The sequence below is a fragment of the Gopherus flavomarginatus genome, chromosome 19 (assembly GCF_025201925.1).
Source record: "Gopherus flavomarginatus isolate rGopFla2 chromosome 19, rGopFla2.mat.asm, whole genome shotgun sequence".
NCBI lineage: Eukaryota > Metazoa > Chordata > Testudines > Testudinidae > Gopherus > Gopherus flavomarginatus.
This window is the reverse complement of record NC_066635.1, coordinates 16,987,167-17,004,719: the sequence shown is the minus strand read 5'-3', so window position 1 is coordinate 17,004,719 and position 17,553 is coordinate 16,987,167. Positions and strand designations below refer to the sequence as shown.

Here is a 17,553-nt window from a genome sequence, read left to right as displayed (position 1 = left end):
ACAGAACAGGGTGTGCTGGTAAGTTAACAGCCCACTCATGACTGTACTGAACATTTAATTACTTAAGCAAAGCGCTAATTCACATGTTTCCCTACATTGAAATTCTAGGGTAATAACTGTAATTGGTAACTATTTATTTATTTCCCTTAAGGGGGGAAAAATAAGCGTTTGGAGGGACAGAGAGAAAAGCTTTAACATTTCTCGTGAAGCTTAGGCTGCAGTTTGCAGTAGGTAACAAGAGCAGTAGTCTGAGAAACAAAAACTAAGCTTTAAATGGCAGGCAAATTAAAAACGATACTTTGGAAACCAACAATACAATTCACATGCTTTCAGCAGGGCCACTTAGATTTGGCTCCAGGTAACGTTTATTGATTGCCTGTACTTCAGGCAGCATTAACATCTGTACCACCCCAATTAGAGTTCAAAGGAAAGCAGATCTTGAGTGCACATATGAACATTTTAGGATCTCTTCTAATATACTGTAGCAGATATGATGCTTTTGTCTCCAGATTAACAGGAAGCTCTGGTCTAGTAAATCACCATCCTGGTAACCAGCTAATTCCAGGGGAAATAATACTGTTTTGTTAGGAGGTGAGGCCAAGCAAGTTATTTTTAAAAATAAATCCATAGGACAACTTGCCATGATGTCTTACTGGTGGCAATCGTTCAAGCCACAAATCTGGGTGGTGTGGTTTGATCTCGCAGCCACTGGAGCATTAACTGCAGAGAGCAAATGCTGCATTGTTAACCCAGTGCAAACGTCACATGAGAAATGAAAACTTTTTTTTTGTCCTTTATGATCTTCAATTTAAAATAAATAAATGAACAATACCAACGTGCGCCCCCCTCCCCAGGTTTGACAGTTCTTATGTAAACCTCCTGTAAGGTCCTCCAGGTCTCGTGGCCTCTACTTGTAGTGTGAGTTTTTTTCAGGTCCCCAGGATAAGTGTGAGGAAAATAAGAGTAATGATGGACAGCTGCAGCCACATAGAATACCGACAGAGCTTTTACCTTCCCCTGCATTCTGAGGGTATGCCATGTAGCCGCCTCTTCCACTGGCCCCCCTACCTGATCCTCTTGCTGCTGCCACCGCTGCTGCTGCGACTGGTCCATAGGCCGCTGCCGGAAAACCTAGCCACGGAAAGAAGGAGAAGGGTAAAGGGAAAAATCCAATGAACAGCAGGTGTAACCAAACCAAAAAAAAAAGTGGGGGAGAGGGGCAAAATACTGTAGTACTTTTGGGGGCAACTATGGTCAATTATGGTCCTATTTTTAAAAGGGGTTGGTGATTTTGGGATCTGACTTGAGGAACCTTAAAAGAGCCTGATTTACTGACAGAGCTGAGCCTCTGAAAATCAGGTCCCTTTATGGTGTGCCTACCTGGGCATGCAAAATGGAAGCACCTGTGGCCTTCTTTTGAAAATCCTGCCCTATATCCTCTGCAGTGAATTTCAATAGCTGCATGCTCTGATGATGCCTTTTTATCCTGTGCACAGGTCTTCTGAGCCACTGCGAGTTTTAAAGGCAAGATACTGGAGTGAATTAACTCACAGAGACAGCTTGTAGGATGTGGTTTATATCTGCTTGCTTTCAAACTGTTAGGGCTCAGATCAGTTTGCAAAACAATAAGGATACGTTGATTTTATTCTTTGCTTATTTGCAAGAGGAAAGCAATATGCTGATTTATAGACAAGAGAGTAATCAGAATTACAGGAGGGTCCTTGTTTCAAGATCACAGGTTTGCTGGGATAAAGGAAAAATGTTTCACTCGGATGCATTAAAAAAAAAATCTTTCTAAAGTAGAACAGCAGCATATCAAGGAATTTCAGGTACCATGTCCTGATGCAGGGGGACTGTGAAACTGCAGAAAAATGAGCTGCCACTAGCAACATTTTGGTTCCTAATTTAATTAATTTTAAAAAGTCTGCCAGAGACACTGGATTCATTTATTTATTTATTTTAAAGTAAGCAAAGACAGGGAAAAAGGTGATCAACAAAAACACCAGATGCCCTTGCTGCAAAGGACAGCAAGAGGCTCTGAAGGATTCCTGGTCTTTGCAGAAGTCCAGCTGCTCATATTAGTTTTGATGACCCAATACAGGGCAAACTTGTCGGGGAACACAGCTTCTGTGCCACACTGAACAGACCACAGAAAAACAACTGAGACTTGAAAGAAGCAGAAGAGAGCAGAACAAACTAGAGAGAGAGAGAGACAGAGAGAGAAAGAGTTCCAGATAAATCAGCAAACTACAAGCCCACTAACTCTAGTGCTATCATCCCAGCTACATGTAACCAGGGAAAAAACTGAACAAAGAACAGTTAGGCTAGAGTGACTCTAAGCTACTTTAAAACATCAATTAAAAAAGACATACTTGCATTTAAATACGGTAATAGGGCTGTTGGGGGGGAAAAAAGTCTATGTAAATATATGTACAGCTACCTCAGACTATTGTCTGCGCCCGTTCCCAACATACAGAACATGTGCACAAACACAGCAAATCAAGTTATTATTCAACACTGACACTAGCCTGTTTGCTCTTATTATGATGCTGAAATGTTACAAACACAGAAGAGTGAGACACCCAGCAGGATTTATTTGGGGTGATAGGATCAAAAGCCTAAGTCTCCTCCACTCCTCTAACCCAGATTGAGGCCTGGTCTAATGTAGATTGACATAGCTATGTAAAATTCACCCCCCACCCCCCTCAGTGAACCCTGCATAGATGCAGCTAAGTCAACCGAAGAATGCTTCTGTCAACCTAGCTACCGCTGCCCAGGCAGGTGGACTAACTCTAGATGGGAAACCCCTATACGGTGCCATTGTTTTGCTGCGGTAGTAAAAATGGGCCCCCAGGTACAGGCAGAAGCCTCAGTATCCTGCCAGTCTGTACTTTCCTCTTAGCCAGACTCACTGTTACAAAATGGAATTCACTCTCCCAGGGGGAAAACTGCTGGCAGGTCAGAGGCAACGCTCTGGAACCATATTCCCTTCCCTTAGAAACAAGCCCAAACCCAAACCCTGATCCAGACTTGGACCAATCAGTCAATCAGCAAAATTCCCTAGTGCTCGATGGAATACACAGCTTCAAACAGTTGGGGGAGAAGGTGTCCCCATTCTCTCAAAGAAATCCCCTTCCCTGTTCTCTGTCTAAGAGGATGCACAGCCAACCCACCTGCCCAGAAAACAGCATCCTTCACGTGCCCAAATCCCATTCAGGACATGTCCATAGAGAATGTTAAAAGTTACAGGCAACCTGTCAACTGCAGGCTTTGTGGGCTCCCTAAGCCACCCCTAAGGTAGATGAGACATGGATTTTCCATATTATAATATGCCTCTGCCTCCTTCCAGTGTGTGCCCCAGACAGCCAAACCTCCTTCAAAGACAGCATAAGAAATAGAGCCGGCAAGTATATTTCTCTTGCTCAAGTGCCAGGGACTCCCAGTATTTATGTCAAATGAAGGGCAAAAAAATCATTACCATGCAAAAGAAGAATGAAATAATGGAGACGGAGAAGGAAACCAACTGAAAGACCCTGAACAAAAGATGCATTATTCTACTCCAGAGTGTGCTTTGGACAGGTGTGTGAAAAATTAGCTCACAGAAAGGAATTCGTTATCCCAAATCTCAGAGAAAAGCCTCTGTGTGACACTGAGTTCCAAACAACTGAAATATAATCTGATCCACTCAAGGGCTCTTAGGGAAATTCAGCCCCTGTGCGTGGATGAGAGTGTTTGGGGCAGGGTGAGAGCACGGTTAGCAGTGTGTGGGAGGGAGGGAGGGTTGTGAGGAGAAGGGAGGACTGATTAATAACCAGGATTCGGAAAACATGGTTACCGATTCTGACTCAGAGAGACTAACTCCCTCAGCCCACAAGCCTTGAATCAATGCTGCCTACTGAAAATCGATTTGCCAGGCTTCACATTAACATGATTAATACTTGCACACTGCATTGAGGCTGTAATAATAATAATAATTATAGTTATTTACACAGATCTCAAAGTGAGCTTTAAAAAGGTGACTAAATAGCACTATCGCCATTTTACAGATAGGGTACTCTGAGGTATGGAGAAGCTAAGTGACTTGCTGAAAGCCATACAGAGTCAGTGGCAGAGCTGGGAATAGAATCCAGGTCTCCTGGATCCCAGTCTCATCAGCAAAGCATTATGACTCCCTCAGCATTATGTAAGGGGGTGTCCCCTCACTGCTGTACTTTATAAACCTCTAAAGTGACCACTCCTGAGTAGTATCAGAGGGGTAGCCGTGTTAGTCTGGATCTGTAAACATGCATCTGACGAAGTGAGTATTCACCCATGAAAGCTTATGCTCCAATACTTCTGTTAGTCTATAAGGTGCCACAGGACTCTTTATCGCGCTCCTGAGTAAGATTTTACAGAACATCACTTGTATTGACAGAATTATCAACACTCCCATCCTAGGTATCATACGATATTTCTCTTGCACTTATATTCACTGTGCCCAGGTGATCTAGTGCCACAGGTACTCACACATGGGAGGTAAGGCATGACCCACTCACCACCATACTACTGAGCTACTGCTCATTGCTGTGACTCATTAGTGGACAGGCAGGTATATGCAACACCCCTGCCTCTCCACCTGCATCTTCATGCATCCAACAGAAAGGTTTTTTTTACACAAATCAGACAAATACTTTGGAAAAAATATTTCTCTACATTATAGCAGTTTAGTAATTTTCCCTGACTCCTGGGGTTTAAAACAGCATGGGCCATAGTGTCCCAAAGGGATATGCCATTCTTTATGTCCAAAGTGCTGTTCCTCGTAGAAGGCTAAAATTTGGCTACAGAGAGAGACCACCTATAGCTCCGCAACTTATGATGATCAGTGGCGATCTAGACATGGATGGAGTCATGGGAAAAACTCCCAGGGGCCCAAAGCAGGGTACCATCAGTGGAAAGTACTGGGTTATGGAACTCCTTGTCCGTGGAGATCAGGAGCTGTCCTACATGCCTGTAGCATGAAGTGTAAGACCCACCTCTTTCCACAGGTGAAGGCAATGAGCAGCAGCTGTAGGCTGTTCCAGCAGCCCAGCATCTCAGCTGGGACATGGGAGCCCCAGGCACTGGCCGCCTTAGTACCCTGACACCTGCTGCCATTCCAGTGAGGAGAGAGGGGACAGCACAGAGAGAGGAAAGAGAACAGGGCAACCGCAGTCAAAGCTGGGGGAGGGAGGAACCCCATGACCAAAATCTGCGAAGAAAAACAAAGCCTGAGCTGAGTGGGGAGGAGGGGTCCACCTGGAGCCAGCTGGCATCTGAAAGGGCTTGAACAATGAAAAGGTCAGCTCCAAGCAACCGCATTCTACAACTGCCCCCTGAACCAAAGCCCTTTGAAGTCAACGGGAGTCCTTCCATTGACTTCAATGGACTTTGGATGCGATCCATGCTGAAGGCCACACCGCATCGGAGAAGGGGAAACAGCACCAGCCCTTCTTGCTCCGAGTAGCCACTGTTATCTAGAGCCATCACAATGCCAACTGAAACATCAAAACAGAGGAGGGAAGAGCTCAAGCTATTCATCGTATTTGTACCCTTCCTGCAGAAACGATCCCTGTCCTCCTTTGTGTATCCTTTGCTTATAATTGCCTAGAGAAAACAAGACGCCTAAGCTGTTCAAAAGGACTAAAGTGGATTTAGGCATTCCAATTAGCAGATATTTTACAATAAATGTTTTGAAAGGGGCTCAAATGCTGTCCAAGAAAGCCCTGAGGATTCAGATCAATTTCATGCTGCCTTATTACTCAGAAAGAGCTAACATGAATATTTGGAGTTCAATTTTTCACAGATAAATTTTTCTGCTTCCTGCATCACTAGTTTCATTTTAAATACTGAAACACCTCATGTGGGAGAACAAGGACACATCTGTTTTTAACTACGATGCCCTAAGGTCACAATTTTAGTGAGTGGCTGTCTACATGCAAGTGTTTTCTCCAACACGCAAATAAGTCTGGGGAGAAATCAAGTGGGTGACACACAACCAAAGCAGGGGATGCTGAATTTAAAGAGCCAGTGCAAAACCCTGACATGAAGCACAGAATTAGCCTCATCCAATGTTCTCAAACAGCCATACACTTGGTGAGTTGGATACAGCTGGGATTCATAGGAACTTTGGGAGAAGAGATGGAAAGAGCAATGCTGTATATGCAAGTCCTGATATACCGCATAAGCCCACCTTAAGGGTTATGTGGGCCTTACGTGGTGCCCTTGCTCTCTGCTATGGGAGCATTTAATCCATCATGTGTGTTTGGCTCCATTGTGCACCCTGACTGTAACAAACTGATCTTCTCATAGTTAGAGGAAGGAAAAACTTTTCCCCGTTTCCCCAGCGCTTCCCAACAAGAAGTGAATCAAGACTTTAGTTATAACCAAACTGAGAAAGGGGAGATATAAGTGTTTTGTTTACTGTTTTCTGAGTGTTTGGGCTGCACTTGGGTCAGCTTTTCTTCACAACCACGGAGACTAGAAATTTCCTTTATTTAAAATGAAAGGTGAGAGTCTCACATAATTACTTGGGTTTCAGGAAAAAAGACAAATATCACAAGACTTTTGATAAAATCATGAGAGTTGGCAACACTGAGGATACATTAAACATGCCCACAGAATTACGCCTAGCACACAAATATGTATTTCAGACTCTAAACTCTTTTGAGGCAGGGACTGTGATTTCCTGTATGCACAGTACCTACTCCAATGGGGATTGAGCCCTCTAGGTGTTATTACAATTTAAATGTTAAAGAATAATGTGTGGACAGGTAGGCAGCATTCATACATACATACACTGGACTGTGTGAAAATTCATTCATTTCCAAACTGGGATTTCCAAAAGGGACTGTAGATTTTGGGGGGGGGGGGGGGGGGGCGGGAGGGGAGGAGATAGCACCAATTCTCAGTGTATTCCCCTTTGCCATTTAAAACACTTGAATTTATACCAAAAACTCTTTCCTGCTTCTTAGAATATACTGTTTTAAACATTAGTTAGTCAGGAAAAGTAGAGACCCGTGTTCACTTGATCTTAAAAAAAAAAGTGTGAAATCTAGAATTCAAAATTGTCTGTAGGTTGAATAGGAATGAAGGTGGAGGGGGAGAACTGATATCCTCTTTTCAAACAATGTTAGCAGTAGCTTTGATCAGCACAGAAAAGCTTTAAAAGGCTCACAGCTGTCATTCCAAATGGATTCTTTCTTGCATTATTCTTTTCATTAGCCAGTTATCCTTTTTGTAGGACCTTTAGGTTTAATTTTGAAAGTATCTGACTCAAAACCATGCAGCATCCCAGTATGAAACTTCTTTGGGGATATTCCATGTAACTGTCATGTTTAGTTGGGTGCATGTGCAGAGGAAGGCGATGTCAAATAGACACTACCCCCTACATATACAACCCTAACTTTTCTATCATCTTTCTCTCAATTCCCCCTTAAAAAACTCACTTCTAAGTTTAACAAAAACACTCAACATACAGTGTTTAGAGAGAGAAAAAAACCCAGAGAAATCAAAATTTATACAAAGGTGATGAAAGATCTGGATTCTACCAAAGCGTTCACAGCAAAATATTTTATGTTAATTAGTTTGCTTGGTTTGGAATGAAGATTCCACCCAAAGTTCTAAAACTGTAAAAGTCAGACATAGAATCATCTCTAAATTATGTCTAAGCAAATCTTACAGTATCTTGAAGGTAAAACCAATATACTTCTTAAAGAAATGGGGCAGCCCAGTCTTTAAAATTCCAAACAGAGGTGAACAAACAAGAAATTACAAAGCGGGCCTTCAGGGAAGTGGAAAATTCTTTTCCTGAGCTTCTGATCAATTCTATTAACATTTTTAACATCTACAAGTCTGCTCAGATTTCTTTATTGTGACTGACACATTAAGTGTTTCTCTTTGTCTTAAAATGCTGCCTTATATCAAGCTTATTAAAATCTGTTTCACCAGGTCAGGAAATTAGTGAACTTCAGATAAAGCACATCATGCATAATGGGAACCTCATTAAACAGCCCATCATGTTGTTCAAGGAACAGTCAGTCCCCCACTACGTAAAATTTATGTATGGCATATGGCAGGATTTTGTAGAATTCTCAACGTCAGACACCAGTAATCGAGTTCACACAGTGTGTGTGTGATTGCAGATGGGTGTTATTATGAACAATATTTCTCCTCTGGAACTTGGACAAAAATGATAAAACCCAAATACAGTTAATTTAAAATTTGGCATTTCCGCTTTATGTCCTCTAAACGATTCATTTTTCAGCTGCTTACGGCTCCTGGGTGATGGCTTTTAAAATGGGAATGATGCACTTTTGTCCAGTAATTACTTTATGCATCAGTGAGACAAAGCTGCCTATTTGTCTGCAAATTATTGCTGTGTCTTCTCAAGTGTAATAACCCCTTGCAATTATTTCACCATACGGAACTGGCAAACTTCTCAAAGGCAAATGGTTTGTTCTAAGAAAAATATTTATTTTTTTTAAAGAAACCTAAAGCTTGTAGCTATTTTTTTTTCATTCTATTTTTACAATGTTCACAGCCTACAGCAGTTTAATGGACACCCCACAGATTTCTGTCATGTGGCCACCAACTGCCTTGTTAATCCATATGTGGTCCATAGATACTACATTTCCCAGCATGCAGTGCTTTACCTTGATCTATAATTTGGAGACCTCTAATAGTAATTAGTGAAACAGACAGAATTATAGCCTTCAGATCAACACAGTCAATGTAGGTGAAAGGGACTTTAAACTAAATCATGTTCTAAGAGGAACTAACTCCATTCAGTACTAAGCTGATGTGTTGGATGGAAACATTTCTCATTTTACACCTAGATGCCAGGCATTATCATGCATTTTTAACAAACATAATTGATTCATGAAACTATCATTGTAGGGGGAGGTCAACGCATTCAGGCTTGCCATTATAGCATGCAAGTTCTAAATTCTGGCCACCTGTTGTTGACTGAACAAGGGGTTGAAGGGAAGAATATTAAAGCATATATTTCAAGTCCAGCCAAGTGGCACCAGTGCTTCAGACTTCATTTCAGTTGCTTCAAAAAGACAAGCTTCTTAGTTTAAACATTTAACTTATAAAAAAAAATTCTCCAACTATATGTATATGTCCTACGAAGGGGAAGATCTGCAATATTAGCTCCAGTATAAATCTCTTGAATTTAGCAAAGGCCTAAGAAGAGCCAATGACTGGAAGCTGAAGTTAGACAAAAAATCAAATTAAAAATAAAATGCATTTTAACAGAGGACAATTAACCATTTGACCAGATTACCAAGAGATGGTAAAATCTCCATCACCTGAAGGCCGTAAATCGAGATCAGATGCCTTTCTAAAAGATAAGCTGTAGTTCAGCCACACATTATTGGGTTCAACAGAGTTCACTTACATAGCACGAAAGAATAATTCTCTTCATGGCAGGAATCGCAGGGTGAAATGGTGGGGCCTGTGCTATACAGGAGGTCAGGTTAGACAGGCCTAGCGCTTGGTCTTTATACCTTTATAGTGCCAGTGAGTGGTCTGCATATTATTATAAGTCCTGGAAAAGTTTTCCTGGGCGGTAACATAAAATGTAACTGATCGATTTAAAATCTAATTACTTCAACTGATTGAAAAAATTGTAATTTCAAAATTGTCCAATGCAATAAATAAATAAATACATAAATAAGGGGCAGGATCTATGCTTATTACATTAGGTTACATTTTAAATCTGTATTTTAATATTTATATGAGCATATGCATGCTATTCAGTCTAGTACAACTAACTCTAGAGGGGTAGGGTTTAGGCTGTCATCAGAGTCAGCATTATTTGATTACATTGCTCTTTCTATGATTTCTGCTATACATGAGGGTTTTCTTTATGCCTCTTTGTTCTCTGAATAATTATCCCCATAACATTTTCCATTTGCTCTAGCTGAGGCCTCTTAGGAGCAGAAGTTACTATCTAAGAACTCTCTCCGCTATTGCACTGAAGTTGTGAAACCCAGAGAGTCCAGTTCACATTCAAACAACATAGCTACAGTACGAAATAGATAGGCTAGTTTTTCCCCTCCACCTGGGACTGCTCATTTTCAGGGCAATGAGCCTGTCTCACTCTGATAGCAATCTCAACACCTGGGTCATGGATCGATGGAACAGTCAGAACCTAACCAAGGAGATAGATTCCTTGAGGACAGACAAGATTCCTTGTGGACAGACAACCCCGGGGAGGTCTGACCTCATGGAATGTTTTAACAGCCCGCACAAACCCAGTGATGTTGAGAGGTTTTGGGAAGTTTTCTGTCAAGTGGCTTTTAAGGCACTCATATATAAAACATTTGTAAAGTTTGAAACTTTATCAAGACATGACATTTGAGGAAACCTTCACAAGCTCTTATGTGGGAGGTTCAGGAAACCGCATGGAAGCTATTATGTTGGCAAACAGTCCTACCAGAAACTTCCAGGGGCTGGAAACTTTGCAAGTGCTCAGTGTTGGCCTAACTCTGTTGCCACTGAAATAATGGGAGTTTTACCACTGACCTCAGTGGGAGCAAAGTTGGACCAACACCAATTGCTTCTGAAAATCCCATCCTAAATTTATTGGCCACGGTAATATTTTTTTAGATCAGATCATTCCTCTTGCCTGTACAAGTGAAAATGAGATTCTTCTGAGCTAAAACATCCCAAGAATGCAAAGAGGCTTCTGCTGGGAGTCAGAGGACTGCACCTTTCTGAACGACTGGCTCAGTTTCTGGTTCTTTTTTAACCTGTTGTAAGAATTCTATGCTCCTTATCCTGCACCGATCACCATGTTATCTAGTAGTGCATTAAGAGGAATGACTAGCAACTGTCTTGTGGTGCTTTCCATCTGTCTGTCTTTTTCTCCTCAGAGAGACTATTAGGTGGATGTGTGTGCATGTGTATACTACATAATTTGCATTTACGAATGCCAGGCCGAATGGGAAGAGCTTACTACCACAAGGCTATCCAGAAATAGACTATTCCAAACAGATCCTAGTATGATTAAGGAAAGTACTACTTACAGCATTTATACTGGGGTTAAAATCTAGGTAAAATTATTTTCCTGTGACAAAAAACCTCAAACTCAATCTGCCAAGTGAGCAGAACTTAATGGGATATTTCATGGTTAGGGGTTTATGTGCACTGAAATATTAATTTTTTACTTTATTACCTACTTTTTTAAGGGTTCTCTGCTCACGGGAAGCACGTGTATCCTGAATGCACGCACTTCAGCCTCTCATCCTAGGTGAAAGACATGCAAACTTTCAAATTAATTTGGGGGGGGGGGAATGGGGAGAGGGCGGGGAGTCCAGTCTGCCATTTGCTTTCACTGATGGAAATTAAAACTGAAAGGTTTGAAGAATGATAATTAAGCTCACTCTGGTAGATTTAATAAGTTCTTTGTAAACCGTTTTACGCTATGCAGATGCCACCTGCATTTTTTAGGTGAACAAAGGCATGCAGTGCTGGAAGGATTAGACCAGCATTTAAGCAGTGTGGGAAGGGCTAGAAGGAAGAGTGAGAAACAGCTCTAACTTTGTTTTGCATTTCTTACCATAACAAGTTTAAACAATTTACTGCACAGCTTCTAATGGGACTTAGTGTTTATCCAACCACAATACCTTGAACCACAGAATGCCAAGGACAGGTTTACTTTAAAAAAAAAAAAAATTAAGATCAGTCATTAAATTATCACACTGTGACAAGCTTTGTTACTGCTTCCAACATGGCTCAACTACTGGGGACCTGACTAAAGCCCCCTCTGTACAACACTGTCAGGATAAAGGGGCCAGTGTGAATATAATTTACTCCCACTTTAAAGCACCCTTACGCTGCCAGAGAAGTGTAGAGCGGCCTTGTGTAAATGAGAATCTTCGTCCTGGGGCTGTAAAATGCCATGTATCTCTCTAGCACTAATGCATTTAGGACCAGATCAGTGGAACTACGCTGACTTGCACCAGCTGAGATGTGCTACACCAATGGACGATCTGGCCCTCAGAGTTGAACAACTTTTACTCTCAGAAACTAAGTATGGTGCTCCCCTCCCCTTCTTTTACAAGTACACTATCTAGCTACAATTAAATTTTTATTTTGTGCCATGCATTCAGACTACAGATATATTTCTTTCTCTTCAATCACATGCTGGTCCCCACCGTGGATTTCTTGTGAGGAGCACACAACAGAGTGAGGGGTGAAGAGTTGTCGGGGGGAAATGAATCTTGCAGGTTTTTGGCATATTCTTTTTCACATCATAGGCTGGTAATATTTTAACTATTTCTCCACCCTCCTCCTTCCTCTCTGAAATTCTCAAACAGAGCCTTAAATATACCATTATTACAAAAATTACCCCATTCCTGACATCCCAACTCTCCTCCTCCCCATCCCCAAATCCACAGTGTAACCATTTATCTTATCTGTAAAGCATACAGGGTAGTTACGGTTAGATTAACATTGCTTTTCTATACCAGTTACTCACAGACTAAGTAGGCTTCAAGGTAACATGGTTTTGAGTAGCTGCCACGGAATAAACTAAACTAAGGCTTTCAGATTTAAAATAATATTTTTAAAAATACTGTTAATAATGGAAAACCTAAAAGTTATCTTAGCTGGTCTGCTATTTGGGGGCAGGGACTGGTCTTTGTGCTCTGTGGTAGTACAGAGCCTAGCACAATGGGATCCTGGTACATGATTGGGCCTCCTAGGCACTACTGCAATATAAATAATAAGTAAATACATTTTTCTTTTCTCTGAAACGTTCATCTAAATATTTGTTCCCCTCCATCTAAACACTTCACTGTGCTTAAAAGAATTAATTAAAAACCCCAAGAAATAATTCCAACAGCCAAAGGTCAGGTAACCCTGCAATAACAAACCACCAAGACTATGATGGAGGAAAATATAATTCTGATAAAGAAACACATTTCAATTTCAAACTTCCAAGGAGGAGTGACAGGTATTGATCTGCAAAGGGCTCTGCACAGGGCAACTCTTGCGCTCCCACTTAGGGTATTCTGTTTTTAAATGATGACAGGGCTGTTCTTTATTTTCTTTTAATATTTAAATGCGTTTCACTCCAAAAACAGATTTCTCCCCATTAGTGCACGACAGTTCACAAACAGTGTATGGATCTGATCCTCATCCCACTGCTATCAATGGCACAAAGTCCACTGAAGTTAGTGGTGCAGAATCAGACTTTATAAGAATAATGCAGCTGTTACATGTACACTATAAAAATGTGTCTTTTTTTTTTATTATTTCTGCTGTAAACATATCTAATATGCAATATTCACTCCGTGAGTTCTTCAAACACTGGGCCACACACTTCAGATGATGATCTTTTTATTCTTTTATTAAATTGTCATTGGTACTGGTTATTTGGTATGTCCAAACCAAAATACGAAACTGCAAGCTAAGAGAGCAGCAACACAGCTTGTCCATTGTAAACCATTTATTATTGTTTTTTTCTACCTCGGTTGCTTACAGGAAAAAAAAAGTAATTAAAAAAAAACACAGATGAACTATTTACAAAATGAGAAAATTGACAATAGCCGAAATGTTTGCAAATCATGCACACTAGGAAAAGTTCACAAAAGCAAAGCAATTCATAGCAAAACAAAAACAAAATAATAAAAAAGCCATACAGATTTAAAAAAAGCAGAAGAATAAAAAGGAAAACTAACCAATTATTACATCAAGCATCTTTAATGAAAAGAACAGCATAGCTGTGTATGTAGAGCCTTGGACACTGACATTTTAAACAAGTGGATTAACAAACATTAAAATGCATTACAGTTCTACTGTAAGCATGCAATTTACTTCTCACAAACTTATAAAATTGATAGAAGCACTTTTTTTTTAATAAAAAGGAGAATTTAAATGCAACGTGTGCTTTCAACCACACAGCTCAGAACTTAGTTCTGTTAGAAACAAAGCCAATAATGGGAAAGCGTATAAAAACAGGTGAAGAGATACTTCATAGATTTGTGCAGAAGTTAAAGGTTAAGAGGTGCAATACAGCTCATGCTGGCAGCTCAGTTCCTGCTGCTCTTGCTAGAACTTTAATTCTGCCAATGGTTGCAAGTGAAGCATGGAAGTAGAAGTTACTACAGCATCTGACCTTTGGAAAGCATAGCCTAATCCAAGATAGGGAACTGCCTAGGAGCTTTGAAGGTGGTGGGTTGTTTTTTGTTTGTGTGTTTGTTTGTTTTTGGTTTTTTTGTATGTGTGGAAGAATGGGATGATTTAATGTTTGTTTTGGAGCTAGGGTGGTGGGGTGTTTGGTAGCCTCTAATCATCCACAGCTTACGTTGATGAGCACTTTTCAAGGTAAAAACAATGAGGAGTCCGGTAGCACCTTAAAGAGTAACAGATTTATTTGGGCATAAGCTTTCATGGGTAAAAAACCTCACTTCTTCAGATGCATGGAGTGAAAGTTACAGCTGCAGGCATTATACAATGACACATGAAGAGAAGGGAGTTACCTCACAAGTGGAGAACCAGTGCTGACAGGGCCAATTCAATCAGGGTGGATGTAGTCCACTCCCAATAACAGATGAGGAGGTGTCAATTCCAGGAGAGGCAAAGCTGCTTTTGTAATAAGCCAGCTCCCAGTCCCTATTCAAGCCCAAATTAATGGTGTTAAATTTGCAAATGAATTTTAGTTCAGTTGTTTCGGCTACCCCGATACCTGACACTTTCAAGGTGACATCACTATACTCAAACTTTTCTGTTTTGAAAACAGAACTCTCAGTTATTAGAATTTCAACTACTGAAAGATTGTACAAACAAAAAAGTAATAATCATGCAATTGCCAACTGTACAGATTAAATTTTCACAGATACACAATCATAATACTTTGAATAATTAGATTCATTCCCCTGACTTGCCAATAATCTCAGCTATATGTTACCAGCCCTCCTGCATGATAATTATGACTTTTACTGATATTAAATATGCTGTATATCAAAAAGCATCAACATTTCAGTTTGGGGGCTTTTTATAGGACTTGATCATAATTTCCATTTCCCTAATAAATTATTTCTACAAAGTTTGTGAGAAGTCATGCCTTTATAACGTCAACTAACACCCGCCTCCATTCTCTTTGTGAGTTACATTCCATGTGGGCATTAAAAACCTCATATAAAGCAGAGGAAACAAAAATAAGAAAAAGCAAACTCAAGCAGTGAGGATATGGAGCCTTTAAAAATAATAATAGTAATAATAATAATAATAATAAAAAAATAAGTCCAGTCAATCAAACCAGCCAGTAAGAGCAGCATTTTTTCAGTGGACATTGATATTAAACATGGACCACCCAGGCTGTCTCTGTCTGTCTCTTTCTCTCATTAGCACTGTAGTAAACCCCGATTAATTTGTTATGCATCTTTAAGAACTAGTTGATAAAAATTATGTCTTGTGAAATCGGCAAATAGTCTGCAAAGTGAAATAAGAACAGAAATTAATAGATTAAACTGAAAAGATAAGTCCCAGAAATTAAAAAAAAAAATGAAACAGAATAGGGAGTGATTATAATAATAATAATAATAATTTTAAAATGACTATGTACTAAGCTATTAAAGCCTAGAGGAAAAAAAAAACTTGATGAGAGAAGATAGACCAGTTGCCAAAGTGTTTTACATTCCTGCCGCTTTTCAAGCTAAAGGCTGTCACCTACTTTGATAGAAGTATAACACAGGAGATCTATACAGGAGGCCTATACAGGAGGCATCATTCAAACAGACAAATAGTCATAGAGCAAAGAGCCTTCTTTCCAAATTACCAAAACAAAAATGCAGACAGGTAGATCATGACATTCGTAGCATTGTTTCGCTTTGACAACAGTAAATATCACATTACAACACAATATTGACTGGCATTTTAAAAAAATAAAAGAAAAAGAAAATGGGTGGTTTAACCTGAAAAGGCAACTGGAATAAAGGGAGCTGATATTAAAATAAATGCAATCGTAATACAGTTCTTTGAAATGGTAACTGTTAATAGCATGGTTTTGCAATACTTTATTTTTATAATATGAGGAACACTATAATTTCCTTTAAATTAGCTGACTTATTATAGCACAGACATCAGAAGGGTACTATATAAAGGATCTGTGACACGTCTGTACTCTAATAAGAAGCGACGTCAGGACTGCTCCATAACAAACCATTTAAAGTAGCATTCTGACATAAGAGACAATGAAGGATAAGTGTATGTGCTCATATCAAGGCATTTAGCTACAACAAACTCATTCTTTCATTCAGCCTTGCCATGAGATCTGCTGGTAGAATGACCCAAGAGAAGATGCAGCCAAACTGAAATTGTGGGGGGTCTTCTTTTTTGTGAAATCCCACAGAGTACACTGTTTTTACTTCAATACTCTGGTGATAGGTAGCAGTCTAAAACCCTAAGATATTGCAAACTGTAGTGTTTGGGGACAAGCCTTCAAGGAAAAGAAAAGAAAAATAAATATCAGAGTATTTTGTAGAAATGACCCGAACAGTTCCTCTTTAATCAAAATAATGCAATGTTTTGGGTGTGTAGGTAGTTTTTATTTTTATTTTTTTAAAGGGTATACATGCCCATATTTTGCTCTGCAAAGTTTGCATGCTCACCTGTTTCCATGCTCAGAACCCCACCTCCATGCACGCAAAGGGGCGCTTCTGCATGTGCAAAAACATGCATGAGAAAATATTATGAATGCAGTTTAGGCACCTTGGAAAACTTGGCCTATGCTCTTGAATACTCTAGTATTTTTTAATCAGTGTACCGATTTCTTATGTTTTATTAAAAGCTTCCTTTTCTCTGCTAGTTCGTAACAGCCTGTACTGTTCAAAACCTTGACTTCTGCTAAAGCAGGGAGAAGGGTCATTTTCAAAAAATATACCCTGAAAAAAAATGGCTTCCAGTCTCAGGTTTGTAGAGAGGATGCGAAAGAAAAATGCAGAGAACAACAAAAGCAGCTTAGGTACATTAAGACAAATCGATAAAGTAGCATTAATTTAATCAACATTTATATGAAAGATGTGACAAATATAGGTTAGCATGCAATAGTCTCTGAACTCTGCATATAAAACCCTCTCTAAGTTCTGGTGACACTGATAACATATTGAGCTTCGCACTCCTACCTACAGCATTTGCTCACCAGAACATCTTTCCCCTTTCCCTTACCAGGGAACTGCAGTCTTAGATACAGAACAGCTGTGTGCACATCATTCATTGCCGTCTCTGTGTGGTAGCAAATAGTAGGATGCAGAATTGATACAAGTATTTGGCATTACTGAGGGCATGATACTGCACTCCTTGAGCACCTACATCTCCCAACAATTCCAACAGGTGTCCTGGGTGCAAGATATGGCCCCAAGGACTGGCTTGAAGCTGTGGCATTTAAAGTGGTAGCGTCTAGTGAAATTGTGAATCAGTTCTCCTGGGTCTTATTGTGCTGAACACCACACAAAGGAAAAGACAACAATGTAGGAGTTTTTGTCCTTTCAATGCATCCTTGTACAAGAGCTGGGATACCACGTC

General features: G+C 40.1%; 1 protein-coding gene across 14 annotated transcripts in view; it reads right to left on the bottom strand.

Annotated features, from left to right (window-relative positions):
- MSI2 (musashi RNA binding protein 2) overlaps positions 1–17,553 on the bottom strand; it is a 381,347-nt gene that overhangs the window by 38,669 nt on the left and 325,125 nt on the right. For 4 of the 14 annotated variants that reach the window (XM_050929500.1, XM_050929499.1, XM_050929502.1 and 1 more), the window contains 2 exons: positions 16,641–16,688; positions 1,012–1,131 (listed from right to left, as the gene is read on the bottom strand). In XM_050929500.1, coding sequence (XP_050785457.1) covers positions 1,012–1,131; positions 16,641–16,688 — 168 coding nt within the window. Of the gene's footprint in view, positions 1–1,011; positions 1,132–2,372; positions 2,397–13,550; positions 15,463–16,640; positions 16,689–17,553 lie in introns of those variants that run through there. The other 10 variants (XM_050929503.1, XM_050929506.1, XM_050929510.1 and 7 more) reach the window with 6 other exon arrangements.